Genomic DNA, 26,954 nt, shown 5'->3' with positions numbered 1-26,954 from the left:
AGGAATTCTAAATAGATATTCATTATATGCCTAGACACAGACAGTCATTCTAAGTAAAGTTAATTTGCTTCACTATCTCTTCTAAGGAATGAAACTCATCCTCAGCTTTGCTTTGATTCTGAGGGAACTTCATGACAGAATACAGACAATTAGATTTCTTTAATCAACTTGAAGTTAAATTCCCCCTCGAAGAGTTATATCAATTAATTAGATACGTATTTAGCACATTTTTGTTCTGTGCTGGTTCAAAATTTATTCCTTTGACATCTCAGAGTTAGTTAATTTGTAATTATTTGCAGCTTACAGATGGGATAACTCTGGTAGCTGATTTTGTAATTCGGTCATCTTGGTTTATCTTTAGCCAGCTTGGTCGTATGCGTGCCTGACAAGTGTACTAAATACAATTTAGAACATGGAATAAACTGATGATACTTAAGTTTTAGGCCATTGAAATGATACAGCTTTTAGTGGCATTTTCATTTCTCTATTCTGAATATTGAAATTAAAATGTCTTTGAGTACATGTGTTACCAGATCCACTGAAGCTCAACAATTTGTGTGTTTAAAGAAATTTTTCTTCTTTACTTTTGGAAAGTGAGTTAAATGTTTGGGCTTGAAGTATTCAATATTGATAAGACTAAAATATAACTATTTATTGAATACATCTGCTGCTGCATTGGTTTCATAATACATTATTTGGAAAGAGAGAATGTGTTGTTCTGATTGGTTGTGCTGACATAAAGCAAAATAGTAACCATATTTCTCAGCATTTTACTATCCCACTGAAAATTAATTCCCTCTTTTAAATACATATTCCAAATATTAAGGTAACCTAAAAATGTTCCTTTATAAAAGTATGCACATAGAGTTCAAATCTAGTTCTGACTAACACTCTGTTAGTATCTTGCCTTAGGGATCTATTTGCCATTGCTTTTTCTTTGGTTTACAGCCAAGGGAGCCACCATACAGCAACCATTTATTTCCCCCATGATCCTCTATTCAGCAGACTTCGTTCAACAGGACTCCCATTCTTTCTTCTCTCTTGCTACAGCCTGCTTGAAGAGAAAAGGAAAGAAAAGAATTCCTAGAAGAATGGGATTTCTTGTTCCTGTTGAGATTCAAAATAATGACTTGGGTTCAATTCCAAATTAAGAAGAACATAGTTTTAAATAACTCTTAGTCCAGATTTTATATTACTTACTTCCATTGGTGTCACAAAGAGTTATTCAAAAGCAATTAAAAGAATAATAATCACAAGTTACTTGTGATAACCAAAACAATACAGTATTCCAGAAAGAAACTTGAAGGTAATGTTCTTTCAAATGTTAGCGTAAAGTGTTGAATTAAGGGTATAAGAGCCATAAAGGGTCAGGCAAAAGCCCAGTCTGGCCTGGTTTCCTGCCTCTAGTAGGAGTCTAGTGGCGTTGATGCTTAGGGGAAAAGACATAAAGCAGGGGAATCATATGGTTGTAGTTCTCTTTGTATATTTGCGATTGTATGGCTTATGGGCTTCCTAAAGAGACTGTATCCAGAAGATCATCAATAGAGGAAGCTGGTTCCTTCTTTGCAGAAAAAATGCTCTGAAGTTTTGAGACATCTTAATGGATTTGGTCTTACTGTACCACACGGTTTTGATGTATTCACTAAATTGTATTATTTGTGTTCTAAGATGTTGATACGGTAATCTTTCTTAGTGCAGAATAAAAGCTTTAGCACAGGAATGATGATGGTTGTTTAAAAAGCCAGCATCTGTTAACATTATCTTTTTGTGTGTGAAAATATATATTCATAGAGTGTCAAACTGCACTCCTAGAGGTTTTCTGTTATTAATCCTTGTATTGGATTTTTCATATATTCTGTGGTTTGTTTTTGTTTTTTAAGGAACAATTGTTTTAGATCAAAACAGGCTGGAGGCTATGAATTATGGATAGACAAGATAACACTGAATTGTATTCCTTTGCTAAATTTAGATTAAAGCCCCTCAGACCACAAATCTGATGAACCAGAATTGAAAAGCACAATGGCTAATTCAGTATTTACAGGTCATACAGTAGATGTAACAGCTGTGTAGTTTATGCTTCACTGACCAGCATATGCTCTAAAAGAAAAAGTGATCTTAGGACTTGACACTTTAAAAAACAAAACAAAACAAAATTTCTGTGACATTATATTACAGAAAACCTCCTGTATGTCATAAGCTCACTTTGATCAGTACTGTGTAAAGTGTCTTACCAGATTTGAAACTCTTGCTAAATATAGTCTATCAAAGTTGCATATGCAAAGTTGCATATAATTATCAGAATCATTGAAATGAAATTATTTACAGCTACATTGTATTTTTTCAGCCTTTATCATTGCACTTGATAGTCATCTACAGAAATGTCGTAGAACATCAATATTCTATTTGAGTGGTATTGATCACTTAAATGTGTATATTATTAATTTCCACATAAAATAGGGTTCCACATGCATTTCAGACTATTTTATTAACAGCTCCTGTTCCCTAGAACAAAGGTTTTCAGTCTCTGTGGACTTTCAATGTACTTGATTAATTTGGCATCTATATCTTACGCCTTCCTGTTCAGAAATTTCATGTCTTTTTTAAGTCTTCATATCTGTAGTAAGTAAATGTGTAATGGGAGTATATGTCAGCATGTATGTACTTAATCTGAAATAAAGTGCATCTTACCCTTAGAGTTTAGCTTAATTCTATCAAATAACGAATCAAATCAAATGTCAGAGTCGATCTGCAGCATTAAGTTTTTCTCTACATTGCAATTCTTAGAGTTTCTGTAAGGGAGAAACTTTCAAACAAGATCAGAATCACTTAGTACCTTTTGCTATGGTGACTCTTGTGGTTTTTTTTGTTTTGCTGCTTGTGGTTTTTAGTTTATTTGTTTGTTTTGTTTTTAATATCTAGAATATTAGTGTGGACAGAAAACGAAATGGGAATGTTAAAAGCTTTTGGTATCTCCAGTAAATACTTAGAAAACCTACAACTTGGGCCTGATTTACCATTGTATAATCCTAATGGAATCACCACACCAAAAAAAAAAAAAAAAAAAAAAAAAAAAAAAAAAAGAGTATGTATTAAGCTTGGTTAATGAGCTATGAATTTCTCAAAATACCTTATCCAGTGAGTTAGTATTAGAAATAAACTGATACTATTTTATTTCTTCATCTTTAAGTCTGAAAGATGATTTTCTTAGTATTAGGCTCAAGTTTCCTTTAGTTTATGTCAAACCCAAATCAACATTTTAAAATGAATGTAAGATACGCAGTAAGTATTGGGATGCTATAAGAATGAGCTGGCAACTGGTTGCTACTGACGATTATCTGGACATCCTTCATAGATGGTACTGTTTTTATTCAGGTTTATTTTTGGATTGCTCTGTGGTAGACATCCCCAACAATCCTCCTTCTCATAATACACCATTACCACTAGGAAAAAGTAAGTTATCAATATGTGACGATTTGTTTTCCAATGTCTTCCAGTTTCAGGAATATGTATTCACTTGGTATACACTACCATATATTTGCTGACTTGTCAGTATCCCTGAACGTGGTAAAATAGGCTGCCCTCATAGTTCAGTCCAAATACTTAAATATTTTAGTGATTAATAGCAACTGAGAATAAACCTCCTCTGAAATGAAAGGCATCTTCTGCAAGAGGGCTATGAAAATCAAAAATGAAATATACCTTGTGTAGGCAAAATGTGCAAATGTGTCATGTGTTGTTATATAACTTGAAGAGTCAGGGAGAAGATGTTTATTCAGCTCACTGAACAACTATTGGAGTGAGGTTCACAACTTTAGGACAGTACATTAAACATCAGTGCAAGGATGGAACAGACTACAGATTTCACATACAGCCATGATGATGAAAACGAAGAACAAGAAAACATTTCTAGCAGTGTAAGGTATCATTCTAAGAACTCTTTTTCTCATGTTGTTTAATTAATTTTGCTACTATGTTCTCCCATGAAAGCATAACGCACTGATTTGCAAAGAACTACTAGAGTTGAATTAGTGGGAGAAAACCTATGCCTATTTCTTCCTCCCTGAGTTTCAGTGCATGCATGTGTGTGTTTATATACACACATTTTAAATGCATTGAAAACGATGAAGTTCTGTGTTGCTGAATAGGATATTTCAGAAATAAGTTTGTAGAGGCACTTCACGCATCATTTCTGCATTTCCCATTGTGCTCAGTTTAAGGGTTTTGTCTCCATGCAGACACTGGGAAAAATTAATCTAAATGAATTTTGAAAGTGTTTAAGTGAAACTCTATGCAGGCACCCTTATCCACAATCAAAGTGGCTTTAATTCAGTTAAGTATAACTGAATTAATTTCAAAATTAATTCATCTAAATTGAACTAAGGCCACTTCATCTGAAAATGAAAGTAACAAATGGGTAAATAGAGTTTATTAATTCACTTGAAATTGAGACTTTTGCTCAAATTGTTCTAACTTTTCATGATATTCCCTTGCACACATTCTTAAAAAATGCACTCTCTCCATATTTTGCCACAGTTTTTCCTGTGTGGCATAAAAGGCACATCCTATACTAATTTTGCCACGGAGAATGACCTTGTCTTTGTTTAATCTTGAAACAGATATTTTTGTTCTATCTTTTTCTCTGTTTCATCTTTCTATTGCACTCTGGCTGGGTATTTATTTTTTCTTACACAATGCAGCAAGACTGACTGACTGACCTCTCATCCCAATAAGAAATAAAGTACATAATTTTATCTGTGGAACTGCATACTGAAAAATGCTGTACTCTTTTAATTACTTGTCATTAGTAAAGCTCCAAAAGCTATACTATAGCTGAAATGGATTTTTGCAAAATACAATATTCAGAAATCACTGGGAAGGTTTCAGGTCTAAAAACATGCTCAAGCTGATTTGCTTGATAATGTCTTTGAGATTTCTTTATCAAGTTTCATACTGTTATATAACAGTACATTTTTAATAATTATTTTACAATAATTAAACAAAAAAATAAAATGAACAAATAGAATTATTACTTTTTGTTTACAGTCTTTTTTTTAAGGTTTTAAAGTAAATAAGCAGCTAATGAAGGAAAAATGCAGAGCTGAATGAAGGAAAACTTATCTGTGAGTAGTTTTGGGTAATCAAATTTTCATAAAACTGTTAACAGCGTATATTAAGATACACAACTGCTTTACTCATATCTGTTTATATTTTCTGATAGCATTGGGTCATAAGTATTTCTTTAGTAGAACAAACACGTTATAAACCGTTAGCAACAAGATAGATGTTCAGAGCTGATATAGTTAGACTCCTGTTGGTTGGGATAAATCCTGCTCCCTCCTACTTATTCACAGAAGGCTTTGCTGGCCATGTTTTATAAAGAGGCATAAATCTCATACAGTTTAAGAAGTGTATACATTTTCAGGTTTATTATATCTAACTATATTCAGACAAATTTGTTTGGAATTTGTTACATTCCCACAGGTTTTGAGACTTGTAGAGTAGGAAGAGAGAGCAGTGAATCCACCAGACAGTCCTGGTAAGAGCTGAATTCTACACTATGAAAGTGGAAATGAATATTAAAAAAAAAAAGAAAAAAAAAAAAAAAGTTGATTTACAACCATAAAAAGACAGACTGTGATCTGTTCAGATACTCTGGCATTATGTAGTTCTGCCTTATGCAGAGAAGTAATTGAAAAGTCTGTGTTTTTTCCTAATTTTTTTTTTTTTTTTTTTTTTTTTTAAATACAAAAATGGAGTCTGGAAGGAGCTATATTTTTCGTAATAACAGCAAAAGATTGTTTTAACTGCCCAAGGTTGAAATTATTATGAATGTGGCATTTTTACTTAAAATGTGAAATATTCTAGTGAGAATTTTAGGCATTGAAAAATGTAAAAATTTTTGTTGATTTGTTTCAATAAATTTTGTTGATTTGAATATTATTATTTTTAGTCTGAGCAAAATAAAATGCAAATGTAATACTATATAAAATCGTAGGCAGACTGTATATCATCATGATACTTGGCAAATTAAAATGATGTCTGGACGGAAGAAAAAAAGCAGTTTGGCTTTTTTCTTTGTATTAGGTACTTGCTTAGCTTCAAAGAAAATAAAACACCATGCTGTCTGGTGCTTCTGATCTTGATTTTCAAAAAACAAACACAACCAAATAAACAAAAGGAAAAAAAAAAAAGGAATTCAGGAAGCCTACATAATACTTAGTATCAATACTGTTTTTTTCTTTGTTTTAATACAATATAAAACATAATTTATATTGTTATGAACAAAAAAATCTTGTCATAAGTTCCATTTCACAGGTTACCCAACTGACAAAGGTCAATATAAGATTACTGACAAAACTTTTAAAATGTTGACAATATATAAATTGGGTGTTACAAGGAGTGAAGTGTGAGAGGAAGAATCAAATTAGTTCTGAACGCAGCAATATCTTTATTAGCATTCTACTAAGCAATGTATGTCTGCTTTTAAAATTGTACACGCACTTGCTAATGCATGTAAGATATATGAAGGTGTAAGTTTTAACTGGTTTTGTCAAGAGCTTTGAAAGCAGATTGCTGAGATAAAAACTACTGCTACTTAGAGGACACAAGGGAAATTTCCTGCTTCAAGAGGATGAGTCCATTTTACCTCTGGTAAATATATGGTAAACTTGGAGTAATGGAGATACTACCTAATTTTTCTTGACAAGTAACATACATCATTTTTGGGGTGGGAGGAGGAGGATTTTATTAGTTGTCTATGTTATAAGATAATGCTTTGTCAAAAAATTAAGCATTGTTTTACAAGACTTCTGAAAATAGTTTCAGGTTAAAACCTGGCTTTTAATGAATAGCAAAGATTCCCGGTATTTTCAGGGGAATAGGATGTTTTTTCATCCTGTTTTTTCAAGCCCAGAGGATTAAATAATTCTTTGAGAAAAGCATATTATAATCTCCATCTAACAAAATAGTTGGAGGTTTTTACTGATACTGCTGCAGCAAATTTACATAAAGGGTGACCTGTGGTCTCAGTATTGAGACCACAGGTAGTATTATGAGTTAAAATATGAATTCATGGTTTTGTATACAATACAGCTAACCTGAATTTCACAGGAAGGACTCTACTAGGTAGAAAGCAAGCATCATGAATTTTGACAGACCTCAAAATTCTAACGATCAAAGAAAACTATTGTGAACTTTATCCTTAATATCTTTCGTCAGTTCTCATTTCGGGAAGCTCTATTCCTTCTTTCCATGATCTTTCAACAGCACTACCAAGAAAGTAATAACATAAGATTTTGACATGGCACAGCTATAGTAAATTCTTCAAATTTTATTGAAATCTTTGCAGCAAATTTGGAAAGACAGTCAAAATATTACCCTTACATATTAAAGGGTATATATATTTAAATATTAAAAAGCAGCCATCAATTCCCCAAACCTAGAATGATTTGGGTTGGAGAGGACCTCAAAGACCAGTTCCAACCTGTTCCAACACCTTCCACTAGACCAGCCTGCACAAAGCCCTGTCCAACCTGGCCCTATCACTTCTATGCACCCACAACTTCTCAAATTATTGGATTTGCTCTAGAATCTTTTTACTTAGTAAATTTTTATTTTTTTTTTTAGAATTTAATCAAGTGCAATATAAAGCATGCAAAAATAGCTCAGCAAATATTCTATTAACTTTTCATAAATGCCCAAGTTACAAAAACTATTACTACTATTACTACTAAAATAATAGAAGATGGATGAAACTTTACTCATTATATATGTTTTTTAATAGCAACATACTTAAATATTTAAATCAATCAAAATGAATGCATAATTTTAGTAAAGTGGGACAAAAATGCATTCATAGTGCATTTACTCTGCAATGAATTTACTAGAAAATTATTGTAGAAGCCCTCCAAACTTGCTAACAAGAATTGACCAATGTGTACAAGGATTCACAGTGTAGTTGTGGTAAATAATTTTAATCAGTATTTGCTTATCTTTCTGCTTTTCTGTGACAAAGGTTAGTTCATATCAGACTAATAACTTTCAATTGCCAGATGTTCATGTGAGTCAGACAAAGATAAATATTAAACCTTTTATTTTCCTGATTAGTGCTAATGTGCGGGGGAAAATGACTCACTACCAACACTGTAAATCACAAATCCTCTTCCTGGAAGGACTGAGATTAAGGAAGGTGTGCCCACTACTGCTTGCTATTGGTTTGTTTACATTGTTGACATTAGCATAGGGAGCAAACAATAACTCTATGCTGGTGCTTTCTGCTTCACTTATCACTGCAGGATGTAGAAAATAGAGCTCTGTTGCATCATTCATCTTTTTAGAACTACTGGCCTGACTTTTTCTTCTTTTTCTGAAACATTCAATAGACAAAATTTAGGTGAAGAAGCTAGAATAATTATTTACTTGGTGTGCTGGTGCATTTTGTGCTGACATTATCAGGATCAAAGAGATTTAATATCAGTAAGACCAAGTGATGGGCAAAATCATGTTACATAGTAAGATATAACCTCTCAAAGTCTTAATATTCTTAATTATTATCAGAAAAAAAAAAATCTAAGCCTTAGATATCCAGTTTTATAAGCAGTGTGAGATTTATCACTGCCTTTTGTTTCTAGAAGTATCTGCTTTCCTGTACTGAAAATCCATCGGACTCAGGTGTGAGCAGGCATTATTATGAAATCATATACATCTAAGATGGTTTCATCTTGACTAATGTCAGATAGCTGCTTTCAAGACTTACAAGAAAATTAGCCTGTACTAACAGAAAATAGGAGCAGAAAGTGTTAAAATATGCTTGTAGTTGTTAGCCTATAAATGATACATTAGAAGTGCTAGTTTCAAAAGTGGTGAATAATGGCTGTGCAAGTGAAATTGAAGTCTGTTCCCAGGGGGAGAAAAGAAAAGAAAAAAAAACCTATATTGATATAAATATCTCCCTTTCTGTTGCAGTTAGCATAGTTTTGATGAGAAATGTTTGCCCAAAAAAAATTATAGTAAGCCCTACCTACTTTGAGGGTGAGCAGCTTGCAGTCTCAGAGAACAGGAACTTTTACTGCTGCGCTTTCTTCCACAATTTAAGATTACTTCCTTGTCTTTTGGAAAGCTCAAAACACACTTTACCTTTTTTAATGCTTCATGGTTTATCATACTAAATCAAAAAGTCATTAGAAACATACCTGGACAAGGAAAGGATGAACCAGCAATTACTTGCCTTATCTGCTTGAAGATATACAATTTTCAACTTCTGCCTTAAGAATCATTGGGAAAAAAATAAATAAGTAGTCTCTTTTATCAAAATACATTGGATGGACTGAAAGTACCATAAAGTGACATAACTTTGGGGGACTTTTTTTTTTTTGTTTAATGTTTAAGTTCAGATGCAATTTTTTTCTTAGCATCTCATGGCAGAATCTATGTGCTTGTCAAAATGAGAGGTTTAGTCTCCGTCCACAAGAAACAGATTTGTAGATGTTACTAGTGAAAATGAGGGATGCATGGACTGAAAATGGCGTAAAGTCTGCCTACAGGTATATTGCAGGGGAAAGCAGTGAAAACAATCTACATTTGTAGTATGATTTAGATTTTTTATTACAGAACATATGTACATATATATGTGTGCAAAAGAGAGATTCTTGGAGAAAAGCCTATTCCTAAACCTTATTAGTTTTGTGCCCTGTGGTTCTAATACTGAACTCCAGTGACCTCACTAGTCACATTGCATTCCTTTTCAGTATAGAAGACCTTATTTTAGGAAGGAGCAAGAAGTGCTGAAGTACTCTAGATCTTCTGGATCATCTGCTTTTGGTCAATGGAATAAATTGTAGAATAAAAGTTTACCCTAATTTCATTTATCCGAACTTCATCAAAGCTTCATTCTAGTCTTTTAAAATATAATCAGCCTTTTTGACTGGGCCTAGGTTGTGGATGGTGGTTTGGTGTATTTTCTGTTGTTTGGTTAGTTTGTTTTGTCATGGACACTCTATCATCAGTTTCAGTCTGTTCTCTTCCTTTCATGGTTGAATTTCAGTATTATCTATCCTACTTGTTAACAGGTCAGATTTTTCACCAGTTTTGAAATAAACAATTGGATACTTTCATTTTGATGTTTAATGTCTTCCAGAACGGTGTAGATAATCTTTCTTGATGGTGAACCCATTTGGGCTCGTGTGCCACCTTTGTAACACTTCTAAGGCCATCACTGGGGTGAGTCTTCCAATGCTTTAATTTTGTTTTCTGACTGATTCTTCTTGCTGCTCTCAAAGCCACATTACAGAATAGCTTCCTTCAAAAGGCAACTTCTTTCCACACTTCTTTAGCTCTATAGAAGTAGCAGAGATTCTTACTCTTCCACTGTTTCTTGGTTTGTTTGTGGTGTTAGCCCAAAGTTTTATGGAGGGACTGATGAATCTCCTCTGACTCCCTCTTTCTTACCCTGCATTCCTCTGACCAGAAGTCATCTTCCTTGCTTATGAAATTTTGTGAATTTCAAGGTGTTGCACAGCATTTTGGGGAGGAGAGGGGAGGAGTAGAAGAGTCCAGACAATATGATTGTATATATAGCAGGTAGCAGAATTTGTTATCCTAATCTCTTCCTGGTAAAACTGAGTGACAGTCTTTAATAGTAACTGACTTTTCTTCCACCATTCTATTTCACAAACCAAAGTTTTAATATGCAGGTTGTTTGCTTGCCTTTCAGTAGAGAAATTTAAAGAGAATTTATTATTAGAAATTTAAAGAGAATTTATTTCAGTCTCTATCATTTAGAAGCAAAACTGGGTAAATGTTGTTGATTTTTATTAATGAAAATGATGTCATCAGAGTATTGCGATGAGTCTATATTTTCTAAAAAGGGCTGATTTTTGATGAGTCACTCATGCATTTTCTGTCATTAGTGACCTGTCAGAAACCTCTGAACTGAATTGCTCTCTACTTTTAATCATCAAACTGTAGTTGAATTTTTCCAGTCTCCCATAATTTCCTCAGGTTAGAATGATTTGAAAGGAATTCTGTTTGCCTGTAATTGTAGCCTGTGCTACTATTTGAAAGAAATTGAAGTTTTATGTTGTTACATTTCAACTGCAGAAATGTTTGTCACAAAGTAATAGAAATTGAAATCATTTGTATATGTAAAGAACAACTGACAGAGCCTATGGGCAAGCTCCTCGATATTATTCATTTCCCACCATTGTCACTAAAATTCTTGAATTCTGACCTAAAGACTGAAATGGTGTTTTATTTTTTTTTTCAAATCCTTTTAATCCTTGTTTTTTGTTTTTGTTTTCTGACAAGAATGGTGGTATGGTTGCCAGATCTAATTTGGGTAATGTTTTAGTTCTGTGTGGACAAATAAACAGTAAGAATTATATAAATACATGCAAGGAAAACATGTAAGTGATTTTATGTGGAACATAGGTTGAACAGGCTAGGTGATTAAGATGCTTGGTTTCTGCTACTATCTAGATTCAGTCTGATATTAAAAATATGAAAATTACTGAATTTTCTTGATGGTGCATTCTGGCAGACATTTCTGGCAGACAGAAAGAGACAAATTCTTTCCTGAACTTCTGCTCCCCTGTTAAGGCAGTGATTTGCAAGAATAGCTGCTTACACTCTGAAAGCCCCATTTTTAATTGTAGTTATGGTCTCTAGAAATAGTGTTTTAAAGGTCAAAGTGCACTGGTTTACAAAACTTAAATTAATGCCAAATTTATATATTTTCAGATTACCAGCTTTGATATTTTTATTTAATATCTGAAATTACTGTCAGCTACATTGAATTTTTTTTTTTCATATGACATAGCAGTGACTGTCTTTTTTTCCAAACAACTTATATTTTTGTTACATTAAGCTTGTTTCCATAATATTATACAACTTGAAGAATTTCAGTAGAATATAGCTCACTTTTGTGGTGAGAACATAACCACTAAGAAATAATCCTTCACACAGGCTTGCTTTTTATTAAAAATCTAACTGGCAGGTAAAACAGGAAGGTAATGTACAAATTCCTCTTATAAGGCTAAGCAGGCTAAGTATTAAGGCTAAATATTCCTGTGGTTGTCCTCCACTGTAGCTACTGAACTTAATGAAATAATATACTGCAATTAATTTAAGTCTTTAATGTTTGTCGTCTTACTTGATGCTCTGGTCATTAATTGTTTTGAATTATTTATCAAGAAAATCTGGCCAAAGAGGGAGAATACTTTCTTCTTTCTTTGGCACTTGTAAATCTTGATGCCTCTTATGAAAATAACTATCTTCGGGGATCTGATCTTGGTTACAGAGATAAAAATCTAAACCTTTTTAATGTATGTGATGAAAAAGCTCTTAGAAAAATACTATTCAGGAATGCTGTTTTTTGTTTGTATTTTTCTCTAGAGAAATGATCTTCTCAAGACTTTAATCAGAAATCAGACCTCTCAAAACACCAGAATTTCTTTTGTTTCTGACTTTTGACTCCTGTTTACCAATTTATTTGTCTGTAGTTAATTCCCTAGAGGTTGAGACCATCTGGTCTTTAAGTTTATTTAACTTTTTCTCAGTTTTTGTGAGCCTTCAATTAAAACTGTCAGGCTCAAAGTTTATAACCGTGATGATTTCTCAGACATCATTAATTTTAATGTTTCAAGAATCTGTCCCATTTTTGCTTTTACTCTTATCTCCCACAGGAGTAAGAGTTTGCTTTCTTGTAGAATGTGCTTTAAAAGTGAATTAAAATTAAATCAGATAATTGAGGGGAAAAGTCATTGAGTCACAATCTAAATCTTTATAATTTATTTTAAATTCTCATCTATCAAATAGCTGTTTATGCATTTTTCTTGCTTTCATTTAACCTTCCATTAAACATAGGAATCATTGAATTTTGCCAATGGGCAAACTGCCTGTAATGTTCATGGTGATTATACATAGTGAGTGAACATGCAATGGTACGTAAATTATTAAAACACTATGCAAGGGTTAACCAGATAGCCTCCCAAAGTTATTTAGAGACAAATGTGTTATTTATCACTCAATACCTCCCCTCCCCTTTTTTTTAATTTATTTCTTTAAATTGAGAAGATGAAGTCTGTTTGATCTGAAGAGGATGGACTTAAGAATTCAAGCGGTTCAAGTGTTTTGCAGTCAAGATTAAAGGAGATGATCAAGCAGAGAGAACATTATTCTTCCCTCCACCCCTCTGGTACTAAAGCTAAGACAAGGCTGTGTCGAGGCTGTGTTTTTTTTTTTTTTTTTTTTTTGTTTGTTTGTTTTTTGTTGTTGTTTTTTTTTGTTCGTTTGTTTTGTGTTTTGTTTTGTTTTGTTTGTTGTTTGTTTGGTTGTTTTTTTGTTTGTTTGTTTGTTTTGTTTTTTTTTCCAGAACTCCTACTTCAGAAATTTGAAAGAATGATGAGAATGATCATATGTTTCCAAAAGACAGGAGATGTAATGTATAAGCATCTTAAAAGTAATTTATATAGTCATTATAGTCCTTACAAATCCCTTTCTCTGTGTACAGACACTGACTTAAGAACACTGATGTTTTCTTTCACCTCTTTCTATAGGATTTGAATTTTCAGTGTACATTCAATTAAACTTGCACATCTTTTGCTCTGCTGGCAGGACTAGTAAACGTTTACTTTTCTGGTGAGAGAGTGGAATCTTGAATATGGTTTTATGGATCATTTATGACATATACATAACTGCTGTTATTGGTTTAAAAAATAATAGTACTTTACTAAAAATAATACTTTGGAGATCATGGTCAGTGCATAAAAACTGAAGTTTGACATATACATTAATCTTTCATTACCATATCTGTATGGATCATGACTTCATAGTGATTATTTTAAATGCCCAGAACCAAGAACTAACATAGATGAAAATGAAGTGTGTAGGTATCTGTGGTGGTTTGCTTGTATTTTTGTTTTAGGATTGTATTTTTGTTTAAAGGAAGCTTTAAACAATATCCTTTTAGAACATGGTATTGTACCACATGCTAAGTTATTGAGACTACCACATAATGTGAACCTTGGCTCACGTCATCTATTCCTCAAGTCCTTTTGCTGTCATCCCCGCTCCTTTGATTTCCATTGCTGTGGCCTGTGTCACAAGTTATCCACAAAATGAACAAGATTCCAAATGAATAAGGGATCTTTATTAAAGATCTCTGTACTTTTTCATATGGTAGACTTGCAGTTCTGTCTGTAGGCTTTTCACTTCTGGGTGTCTCAGGAACCTTGAAGAAAGGTATATTGCTTTATTATTCTTATTTTAAAACTCAAAAACTCATCTGAAGTAGGAAAAGTATATTTTACTTTTAGAAATGGAACTACGTGCTGAAATATCAACTCAAAAGTATTTCACGTTACTATTAATGATTTTAGAAATGGAGGAGGGTATCAGACTCACAATTTCAAGTATGTTAATCGTATATAGAATTATAAAAAGGAGTAGAATTCTAAAGAATATTCAGTTCTTCTTTTAAAACACTCTTTTTATGAGAAGTAGAAGTGGTGTCAGAAACTTAGTAATCCACATTATGGACCTATTGGTGCTGTTGTAATAGCCAGTCTTATTCCTTAAGAAATAAATCAAGGAGGTACTCCCCTTCTTTAGCTAAGATAAAGGTGATCTGCTCATTCAGAGGGTAGAAATGTATACCCATGGTGTCAGAGTTGGAGGGGACAGGGCTTGTCTTTTGCAAGAAAAGCAAATTCTTTGCCCTTTCTCTCCGTTTTTAGTTCTTGCTAAACAGGGAGAACTAATAAAGTAGAACCACAAAAAGCAGCTTTGTTTCTATTCCAAGTACTGCTCAGCTTTTATTACAAAGATGTAGTTATTTGTTCAGTATCAATGCTTAGATACCAAGATACATTTTTTATTTTAAATTTTTTTTTTTAACCTTACATCATTACCAATATGCGAATGCTGTTAATAGGATGTAAATTAGAAGTTGCTTTTTGGTTTTACAACAGTCTGGCTATTTTACTGTCCATGAAAATGACCAGAACAGGAAGGAGCTTAAAAGTAAGAAGAAGCCTGTCTTCAAACTGTGTTTGTATGACAGGTGGATAGTTACTGCATTTCTGTTGCTCAGACCAGAAGACTCTCTTGTCCTGCAGATTCTTATTTTTGCTTCTTTATTTTTATGCTCAGTACAGTCAATTTCTATTACAGTTGGACTAGAAAAAGGAAACCTTCTAAAAGGGGACCAAGTCATTTAAGTCTGCTACCCTGTCTTTAGGAAAAGAAAATCAAAATTCTCTGCAACGGCCATGAGACTTAGAGCAAGAGTAATCTGTTACCATAAAGTGAAGCAGGTGAAAATAGGAAGGATTATCAAGTAATTCCAGTTGCATAATGTAGCCATGTTAATATCTCTGGTGTCTCTTCTGCCTTATGATGAGGAGAGTCAATCCAAGCTATACAAAAACAGCCATATTCGTCAAGCCTGTTTTACGTTTTCTTAAAACCCATGGTCAGATAAGTTAATTCATCATTTTATCTTTGGCAGGAGATTTAGTAGCAAAGTAGGCCTCTTCTATTTCTGTCTGATGTATGCTGCTCATTGCTTTTGTATGTAGTATATTCAGATTGGAATAATTATAAACTGCTATTTATACATAGCATAAAGCTTTCTTCTGTGCATAAAATAAAATTGTAGTTAAAGCCATTTAAAGAAGACCAAGTTGCATCTTCTTTAATGAAATATTTTACTTCCTCAAGCTGAATCAGTTTGGTACATCTGTGCTTATATTTTTGTTTTTATTACTTCTTTTAATCTAAAAGCCCAAGATATTCTTGATGCTACTAGCTGAGTGTTTCTTGTTTAGCAACATTAACAGTTTTCAAGAAATCTATTTTTCTTCTGTCTGTATTGTTGGTTTGCTCTGTCATAACAATCACTTTTTAGTTCCTTATAAAGCCCTCTGTATGACCTTTCTACAAGCACCTGTTGACTTTGTTGTGCTGTCTAAGCATAATTAATGACACTGCTAGTGGCAAGGGCTGAGTGTTAATTTGTCATGGAAAGCCTGATAGAAGAGCTTTGCAATCCTTGTACTGTAACTTGAGTGCCACTGCAGCAGTACTTTTATGTTTAAAAAATTATTTCATGTTAAACGTCAGCTAAATAACATCCCTAATAATTAAGACAGCATGGAATCCTGCCTTGTCAATTAGAAGTTACTGAAGTAATAATATTTAACATTAATACTATTGCAGACACATAAAAAAAAAATAAAATATGAAAACCAAGTTCACTTGCCCTAGGGATTTTAAATTAAAACATTTTCTGTAATGAGATTGATAGAGTATGTAGAATTCCCTGTATAAGATCTTGTTTCATTGTAGATTTTGAGAATCTTTAACTAAAATTTTAGATCTTTATCTGATGTATATTTTCAGTGATGTTTATCAGTTTACACCTGTGGAAGTTCCATTTTTAAAGGCTGAAATGACAATCACTACGTTTATTCTGTATATTAAATTGTGTTTTATTCTGGGTTTGATTCCTAATTTAAACTGTTCACATTTCAATTTCAAAGAACTTTAGCCATAACCTACAACACAGTCTATACCAACTTTGAAACTTTGGGCAGGCATATATGTCAGAGACTAGTACTGTGGTCCAGCTCACCTCTAGTATGTATTTTAATCACATTTCAGTCTGCATCTAACTCTGTTAGTTGGCTCAGCTGTTTCTTGAGCTTTGGGGTAGGAAGAAAAAATAAATAAATGCAGGAATTCTCCCAGGCCTTCCCAGAAAGGAAGAAATTGTGTTCTGTACAATTCCAACTTCCAGATTCTGTGCTCCAGCCAGAGACCAGGAAGATGGAGGAGGACTACATAACCACATGCATGGGCAGGTGTATGATGAACGACCCTCAAAACAGGGTCACTGTTATGATGTTCCTTTAGTTAGGATTTTTCCTTACTTTTCTACCATGAACGTTTACCCTTGGGCAAAACTTAGATCTCAGGGTTTACTAGTATTCCTTTGCCACTTCATGCATTGTTGAATGATTGTTCAGGTGCTAAAATCAAAGTCTCAGTAGAGTTTTAAATTAAGGATTAGAACATAGCTGTAAATTAACAGGAATGTAATTATCTACAGCTATACAAAGACAGAGAAAATTAACCCTGACTGCTAGGAATGACTATATAGATAGTTCCCTGTTTACTTACAGTTAGTAACTAGATGTTGCTTGGAGAGTATTTCGCTGGCTTTCTGTTTTACAGGTGATAAATTATTTGTAGAATTTTAAATAAGCATTAGCTTTTTCAGTACTAAAATATATTTATTGCAATGCCATTGAATGTAATTTAAGGATATTTTACCACAAAAAAGAATGCAGTTTCTGGTCCCAGGAATTTGCCTTGTTATGATTAGAAAAAGGCAACTGAATGTGCATATACAAATCCTGGGCTGTTGGAGTATTTAGATGACAAAATGCATTACTACAAAAAAAGATTGACAGAGTTGACTTGATTCTCCCATGTAGCGCCTTATTAAGCACTGTATCTCAATATTACAGACTTAATTAGCTGGAATTGTAGTTACATCACCTTCAATGGTGGGGATAATTGATGTGAGCTGAAGTGAGCCTAATAGGCTTGACCTTCAGTCAGTTATGTGAACAGTTTAGAACTTAAATGCATACTATATTTACCATCTTACTGAAGGTTCAAACTGATCAAGCCTCCCAAAGAAAGAGCTGCAGAAGTCAGACAGAGAAAGTTAAGTACAGGCATATGCATGCTTGACATGTAGCTACTACAAATTGAACTTTCTCCTGAACTTTAAAAACCTATGTCAAATATTATTGACTGGGGCACGTTTCCCTATATCTTTAGAAGAAAAAAGTAGTAACAGGTTGTCAGTAAAGAGCTAAGTAAGACACATTTATCTTTACTGTCATATTTTGAATATACCACCATTAATTATCTTCACAAAATTAAAGCTACCTGTTAGTTACTTTGTGGTTTCTGCATATAGCTTCCATATCTGCATTTCCCTTGGAAATGACTTGATGGGTATAGTGCTTACATCTACATTCTTTCCTGAATACAGTCCACAACACTGTAAACTATAGACATGCCTGAGTGCAACAGCTGTGGTCTGGGCATGTTTTTCTGCACTGGAACTTGATGTGAATCTCTTTCACAACAGAATATTTTCTCCTGTTCCACTGCAGGTTTTTAGAAGTCATGAGCTATACACATACTATGGGAGGAGGTAGGTCTTCTATGTGGCCTTTGCTCATTTCCTCATGTAGGATACAACCCCTGAATTTCAAAGGCCCCTCTGTAAAGGTATGATATTTGGTTTGTATAAATATCATCCTTACCTAAACCAATTCTGAACGTAGGATACTTTGGTAAAGAATAAAGAACATGCAAATAGCCCATACTAAAGATTAATCAATTCTTTATTTAGTCTTTGGCAGTAGCTACCAGTAAATGCTTAGGGAAGAGTGTCAGAAGAGGACTAGACTGAAGAAATTGTGTCCCAGAACACTTTTCCAGATTCCGTCATTTTGCAACTCTGGGATTTCCTGTGCGATCTTGACTAGGGGAATATCTTATAATGAATTATTATTAGGGACTCTCTTATTGGAGAATGAGACAGAATTGTGACTTAGGATAAACTGTTTTAAACATCAGGTTAATCATGGGTTTGGTGTTTAACTGTCAGAAATGTTTTTATACTTTTTCGTACTGGTGACAACTCAGCTAGAAGACTGTAGAGCGCTGTACTTTGAGGGCATTCAAAGGCTAAATCTGTCTTCATGTTTGTGTTGTGGTAAATTACATATGAGGAACTTTTTCAGAATAGAAAATGAAGAGATTTCTGAAAGTCTTACTGTTACTAATGAAAATTACAGCACTTTCAGTATTGCATAGTGCATATTCTGCCAAAACGGTGTACTTAAGATCCCAGCAGGTATTCAGCATCTTGTGTGATCTGATGCACTTCGCTGAAAGACCTGTCTGTAAATAGTCATGACAGAACTGTGTCAAAGAAGCTTCCTCTTATGGTGTTACTTTTTCTTCTTTTAGGACTTAAAGAAAGCTTATAATGTTTCTGTATTGAGAAATTAATTTAATTATTAATAATATAAATGAAATATTAATTGGAAATAATTGTGCAATTCTAGTAGGCCACTGGAAATGATGACTTAATATGAGTAGCTAAAAATAGTGTTTAAAATACTGCAAAATAGCTGCAGTGGCTTTGAAGTTACTAAGCTTACGCTACACTTATAAAGGCAAGGTAAAATTTCAGTCATACTGTTTCCTGAGTCCTGCAAAAATTGTCATGCTTTTGTGTAACTCTCATAGATAATTTTATCTTAAGGCTTAAATATATATATACATATTTATAAAAGTATGATATTAGCAAAAGTGTTAATGCTTAATTTTGACCTTTCACAAATAGGTGCTTTAGTAGCTTTTCACTGTAAGAAATACAGCTTTCATGATCTGTCATAGGTGAAAACTGTCATTTGCTCCATTGATATTTCATTTTGATATGCTGACAGCTATGATGACTTACTCATTCTGATTATATGACTGTTTTTTTGGGGGTATCTTTTCAGAGAAACTATAAGATCATGCTAGAGCTCACTCTCAGTAGAACAGGAAATGGAAAATATAGGCCCAGATATCAACATGATTATCTGATCTCATGAGAAATTAATTCAGATGCTGTGTGGAAGCATCACATACACAATTCTATGTGATCCTTCAGGTTCAAGTACCCAACCAGTGATTTTCAATCCTTTTGGTTCCTGGAACATTAGTATATTTTCACTGATGCTATAGGCCATCTTAAAACTATGTGGTATTCAGTATCAATTAATTTATTTTTCTTAGCACTTTCTTTATAAACCTCTTAGAATTACTCCACAAATTCACAGATACCCATGTTTTGTGTTTTGAAATCTGTTGACTAAATAGTCATAATATAATTCATCAGCTAACTATGTAATGAAACTTAGATTATTGGCTTTTTGTCTGTGAAGAAGGCTCAGAAAAGAGGCAAAATTAGCTCTCTGTATTTTATTTCATTTGGACTAGCAGGTCCAATATCTTTTCTTTTTTAACATGTCAGCAATTATATGCTCGCCATACTTTTAGGTAGAGTGCTTTTATTTCTCTAGCTTGCCTCTTAAAAAAGTGAAATATTTTGTATCTAATAGATGGTTGCTTCAACATATCATAAAACATGATTGCTTTTCTATAAAAATGGGAGAAACTCTTCTTTATATCTTTTGACAAATTCATTTTACAAGCAACTACAGACTACAGTGTTTCACTCTGGTAGGCCATAAGTTGTGTATATTAAGTCACAATGCCCTGACAGTGGTCTTCCATATCCAGGAAGAGAAAGTGTCCTAGCGACCAATATATAAAACTCTTCCCCACAGATTTTTACTAGAAATTGTACTTCTTGTAACAGTAGAGCCTCTTCAGCAGTAGAGTCTTCTCTGTCATCTTCTGTCATCTTCTGAATCTTCTAAAGAGTATTTAAAAGGGAAACAAAAACAAGAAAATACAAATAGTTCTCTAGAATATAAAGACTGCAAATCTTTACTGCAAATCCCTGGAAGTATTCGGGGACAGGTTAGATGAGGCTTTAAGGAATCTGATTTAGTGGGAGGTATCCCTGTTCATGGCAGGGGAGTTGGAACTAGATGATTTTTAAGGTCCTTTCCAACCCAAATAATTTTATGATTTATCAAAAAAATATAATTATTTACATAATTTATTATGTAAATTGCATTTATACATTAAAAAAGAGAAATGTTTCTCAGTGTTAGCCCCCCCATAAATAAATAAATAAATAAATAAATAAAGACTTCCCCCCTCTTGTGGCCTCCCATATTATTAGTGTTCATGCAACAACTTTGTTCCATTCAGTTTTTCCCACAGAATCAAATATTTCTTCTGGCACTGATACGATTATGCTATCACTGTTCTGTGATGACTTTTTTTTTTCCTGTATTGTTAAATTCACATTGTTGTTGTGTTGTTGTTGTTGTGTTTGTTTGTTTGTTTTCAATTCCAAGAGCTCTTATTGAGAGAGAATTTCATTTGTCCCACTGCGTCTTTGATTTGCTGCCTGGGGATGCAATGGTAAATACTGGAGTTTCATTCTTCCTGTGTGCCTCATATTTTCAGGGTAAGAACAGAGAGGAGAGAAGGCTGATGAACTCTGAGAAATTTTGGCATGTTTATAAATTGATTTAAGTTAATATGTATAATCTTTTCTAAGGCAGTTGCTTTGAAAGTTCTTTGACATCTGTTCGCACTGCTGATGAATTTCCAGCTATGAGATCCTTATGGTATGATGAGAATGTATTTTGAGTTGAAGAGTTGTTAAAATGTATCCTAACTGCCAAATCCTGTTGCTGTTGTAGTGTCTTCTCAATTATCGTTTGCTTGTGTGTTATCTCAAGTTAAGTAACTTACTTCTGTAATCCATTGCCTTTTTTGGTAGTATGTGAATTGCCATCTCTACAGTGGAACTCTCCTTAATCACAGACTTGCTTGTTAACTAACACAGAGTGATTATGTCTTAGTAATATCTAGGTTTTCTGCTGCATTATTCATTGTATCATTGTAGATACTTATCTACACCTTCAGAAGAATTTTGTGCTTCTCAATACATTTTTTCTTAACTTTACATATACATACACACGTGCACACAAACATGCAGTTTGGATTTACTGCCTCTCCATAAAGAAACATGGAATGAAATTTGCACTAAAGCTAATTATTATCTTACAAGAACCCAGAGGAAAAATACTGTTTTGTTTTGTTTTATTTTGTTTTGTTTTTGGTTTTGATGATGATGATGATTATGATGATGATGATGATTATTATTATTTGTTTGTTTTTCAGCTGAACTAAACAAACAAAATTCTGTAATTCCAGATAAGTATAGCATGGAGATACCTTAGGACAACTCAGAAGGCTTAAAAGATGACCCCTGTCTGGAACATTATCAAACCCACCCTTCTAATCAAAGAACCAGGCAACAGTTTTTAGAGGTTAAGGACTGAAAATGTAGATAGTGTACAGCTAATCCTGCCAAGATATTTCCAGGAATAAACAAAGATCTTTTCTCAGAGCACAGCATGTTAAAAATGCTCCTTACATGACTAATAATAATAATAAACTAATGGAATAAAAAGCCATCCTATAAAAAGCTAGTATTTTAGCTTTTAGTAAATGTGCTTTGCAATGAAGGAACTGTAAAGTTTCTAAAATAAAATGTATTTACTTGATGTGCAGAAGAAGCTGATTAGAGCATTTATAACATTGTAACAATAATAATATGGTTTAATTCCCTGTTATCTCTTCCTTGAGTAACATGTAGTCAGAAAGAGAGGTCTAAACTAATTTGTGTTAAGTGAGACACAGCTGCAAGACTGTAAAATGTAGCTAGGATATTTTACAGGTAAGACACAAAGCTGATACTAATAAAAGTGTCTTAATTAGAAATGTCTGAAGTTCTATTGAAAATGCTCAAGTTTTTGCAAAGAAGTAACTAAATGCAATAAATTATTTTCCCATGACCAGGCAAGAAAATGATATGGAACATGTCTCTTAAAAGATTAAGATACCCTAAAGAGCCATAAAAGATGTATTGAAGTATCAAAACAAAATCCATAAGATATAATCTTTTGCTTCTCATTGTTAGTTTTTCTGTCCTGGTACACAGGCATAGACATAATTGCAGGTGAGAAGGATTCCATTTGTTTTCGGACAGGATGGAGACTTTATGGAGAGAGTACCAGTAGTTTCACTGGTAAAGGAGACTGGTAAACCTTGTCATGGCACAGAGTTTATTCGAGCAGTAGAGGGATAGCTATAGAATGAAAAGCCTGATTTTGTTCCAAGTTGTAGTTTCTACTGTGTTTTATCATTTGGCTAACTTTCAGAAAGTAACTTAATGCTTTTCATGTAAATCTGAGTGCTTCAGATGAAAATGGGGAGAGCTCTTGAAATAATCATCATATTACCTAATACACCTAAATACAATCAAAGGTTTTTTAATGTCTGAACTTGACAGATTCCCTTTCACATTCTCTTAAAGGATATCTTCAACAAATTTTAACAAAATCTGACAAATGAGTTGCATTTAAATTCCAGACATATGGTTTATTTAGGCTTTAAAGATGAAAACCATTGGGTTTTCTTTTTTTATTTTTATTTTTTATGAATCTTTGTCTTGACATATTTGTCAATATAAATTCTCTAATCTCCACATTTCTACCGTTAAATACACAATCAATTAAGTCTCTTGTTTTTATTTGTTAATTTTTAATAAGTATGTTTAATTTGAATACATACTTATTAAATACAACACAAGGTGGGCTATTTTAATAGAGTTTTGTACTCCATCACCTAAGAATGCTTTAGATAGACAGCTGTAGACTGATCTGGCCAGTAGGTAAGTGGCAAGGTACTGTGTATCTCTCTGAAGTGGATTGTACCTTTTTATACTTCCAATTTGCAACAATACTCCAGTTTGGGGAGTTTCATGGCAATACAAAAGAGTGACTTGCTCAACCAGGCCTTTTTGAATGCAGGGGGAAATGTTTTCTGTTATAATCTCATGTCAAAACCTGCTTTTTGCAGTCCTTATTTCCAATCTGTGCATGCTTCTTTCAGCACTGGACAGTAGAGTATAGACTATATACTATATACTAGACATTGCTGAGTTAAGATACATCATGAATATTTATTTGTTTCTTATCCACTAGATTCATTACTCTGACCAAAAAAAAAAAAAGTTTGGTTTAATATGATTTGTTCTTGACTGTTTATTATCTTAGTATTCTCCTATTCTCACGTGCTTATAAATAGATTTTTGAATTATTTGTTCTAGAAAATTTTCAGATAGCCCAATTTAATCAACTAGTCTGTAAATTCCCAGATACTTTCTCCTGTTCCTTTGTACGTAAGTATTGGTTTTGCTGCCCCTCTTCCATATGTTGTCAGTTTTAACAACTGAAGGTTCTTTTTCAATTGGTAATTTAAGAGAAGTGTCATCAGATTCCTGCTGAATTAGAAATCTACATATTTTACTCTTTCCTTTTTTTCTTGTCTTCTGTGCAGTCCCTTTTCTTAAAATTATGTCAACTGCTTGGTTACAACTAGTTGTTTACACAAGACAAAAATAAGTGTACAAACTGCTTTAGCTTTCTCTTTTATCAGGGAATTTATCTTTCTCTATTGATTGACAACTTCAATAATGAACAAAAAAAATGAGGAACTTTTTGCTTCCTTTACTTGTTATTTTAATAGTATCTTCTTGGTTTGTTTGTGTTTCATTTGGTTTTTCAATGCACCTTACATGTTTTTAGTTACCACCATAATCTACCACAGGCCACCAAGATAATTTTGCTATGCTTTTATATATACTATTATAGACACTGTTGGCATTATTTATTTATTTATTTTGCTTTTGAATATCAGTCATTCAAGAAATATTGATTTAGACTCTTAAGTCTCTTCTTGTACTTCCTTTTTATCTTCCTGTTTGGGATACAATGTTTTTCTGCTTCCAAAACTAGTTCTATCAATAGCTTCCTGTTCTGAACATAACAACCCACCACCACTACTATTGCCCACCCACCCCTACCCCAAAAAGACAATAATTCATAATTAAAAAAAAAAAAAACAAAAAAAAAAACAAAAAAAAACACTTTGAATGTCTGCCCAAGAGATTCTATCTTTTGTTTCCTTAGTTTGTTAAAGTGCTGTTTTGGAATGCCATTGTTCTTACTTTGCTGTGGCAATTCCTTCCTTCCTGAGTATTTGAGAATTCTTATTGTTTTCTGGTAACTTTCACTAGAATGGTTTCCTTATACTCTTTGCCAGATTCCCTATATAAATAAGAATTGAAACAGTAGTCTCTAGCTGCTTACTTGTCCGGCTCTCTGAATCTATTTACAGCAAATACTGAGAACTCGTTAGACAACTTGTATTTTCTAGCATTGCTTATGTATCAGAGTTAGGGTACTCAGCTCACTACTTCCTATCATGTTAATTGCTCTGGAGAAAGTCATTTGCCCTCCATCTAGATTTGATACATCTCTGACCCATATCATGAGACTGGTTGAGTCTTCCTTCCCTTTCATTCTCATCCAGTGGTCTTAGGCTTTTGAACAGCAGAGAAAGCATATTCATTACAGATATATGGTGCCTCACTGCTTTCTTTTTTTTTTTTTTTCTTCTGCACGTCCTTTCTTAATGATTTATAGCTTTTGGAGACACTGTATCAGTACAGTAGTGATAGAATGCTAGTAAGTTTTATTTTTAAAAAAAATCTGAGTTCATAAACTGAAATCTGGTGAGTTCAGTGAACTGTACTAAATGACTGGGAAGTGTGTCATGATCAATGTATTGAGTACAGCATGTGTGACGGGGAATTAAAGAGAGACCTCTTTTAAAGAGAGAAGAGAACATCATTAGTCTTCTAAGGGCATGTCCAATATTGAGAAAAAGGTGGAAACTGGAAACACACCAAGATACTGCCTGCAAATTGCAAGATCAACTAGAGAGCTTCTGACAACTAGAGAGATTCTGAACGTGGGGCATTAAATTATTGGAGACTATTGTAATGAATAATTAAAAAACAGAATTGAAATCTGAATGAGAATTGCTTTGTTGACAGAAATGTTAAGTAGAATTGGGAATTAAATGCATGTGCAGATTAGCAATAAGTATTGGCTAATTATTCAATTTATTCAGCAGATTAGAGGGCACATTTCAAATAATATCCAGAATATAGTGAAAAATGTGTGTACACTTCAGAAACCAATTATGCATACAGAGAAAAATAAAGGAAAAATGAAGATGATGTAAAAGAAATACACTGTTTAGAAGACAAATTTCCACTGTGGCACATAACACAGATGGCACTATGTACGTAAAGTTTTGCTAAGGGGGAAAGCCATTCAAAGCATACAAGGACTTCTGCGTTCCTTGTTCACACCAGGAAAATCTGTCCCCCTGTCCTTGCCCTCCATCCCCCCCCATAACAGTGAGGAGGAGTTAATGAGTTGGGTGGAGGCTGGGGGGAAGAGAAGGAAAGATGACCATTAAGGCTGTGATTACACAAATCTACTGCCCCAAATGCTTGTTTAGGGTAATGTATAACAGCTGTGGCTGCTGCTGCCTATGGACTACAGTAACGACTACAGAACAGCTGCTTTAGTGCTGTGAACCCTATGGGAGGAATTTGCTCTCCTTAACTCTGCAGTATGTAGAGCTAATTTACTTGGATTGCAAGGCTATCTAGAGTTTGCTTCTACATACTAGCTTGAAAATAAAATTTCTCTTATGAACAGAAAATTATGTATATACTGTACTGGATCCAGCATATTATATATGTTACTATTAGACATCCAAAATTAATTACTTGATTATATCATCTTTTTTTCCACAAATATTCTTTGAAGTGTAAACATCTATTTTATAAGGTCATAAAAGGACTCTTTTATAATTTATATATGGTTTTATTTAAGCTCCCAAAAACTGATACAAATGTTATAACTATGGTGAAGAGACTGATTTTTTTATTACCTTCATTAACTTTTTTCTGAAGTGTTTTCTAGGAATTGTGGATCTCTTAACAATAAGAGTTAGGGGCTTAACATATACTGATATGTATACTAATTCATATTGTTACTCAGTCCATGAAAATCTCAGTACAGAAAACAGATATTAAAGAAAATCATATATGCTGCATCACATAATAAATATGTAGTGCACCTCATCAGATGAGAAGCCATCTAGATTTTTGTGTTACTGTTCTTTTTTGAATAGTAAAAAATAAGGGACATGCTTAGATACTTTTTTTTTTTTTCTTAAGACACTTTGAGAATCCTCACTGCTACCATTCTCCATTTCTTTGCCTTTTTTAAAAAATACATATTTACAGG

The 26,954-nt window shown here is 33.3% G+C and overlaps 1 protein-coding gene across 4 annotated transcripts in view; it reads left to right on the top strand.

The window, feature by feature from the left end:
* ADGRA1 (adhesion G protein-coupled receptor A1) overlaps window positions 1–26,954 on the top strand; it is a 275,807-nt gene that overhangs the window by 164,145 nt on the left and 84,708 nt on the right. Inside the window, exon 2 of one of the 4 annotated variants that reach the window (XM_032190933.1) lies at window positions 10,136–10,218. The exons of the other annotated variants lie outside the window; for them this stretch is intronic. Coding sequence (XP_032046824.1) covers window positions 10,159–10,218 — 60 coding nt within the window. The 5' untranslated portion in view covers window positions 10,136–10,158. The remainder of the gene's footprint in view (window positions 1–10,135; window positions 10,219–26,954) is intronic. 4 annotated transcript variants of the gene reach the window in all.

Source organism: Aythya fuligula, chromosome 7 (genome assembly GCF_009819795.1).
Source record: "Aythya fuligula isolate bAytFul2 chromosome 7, bAytFul2.pri, whole genome shotgun sequence".
Taxonomy (NCBI): Eukaryota; Metazoa; Chordata; class Aves; order Anseriformes; family Anatidae; genus Aythya; species Aythya fuligula.
The sequence above is the reverse complement of the archived record's forward strand: the minus strand, read 5'-3'. Positions and strand labels throughout refer to the sequence as shown.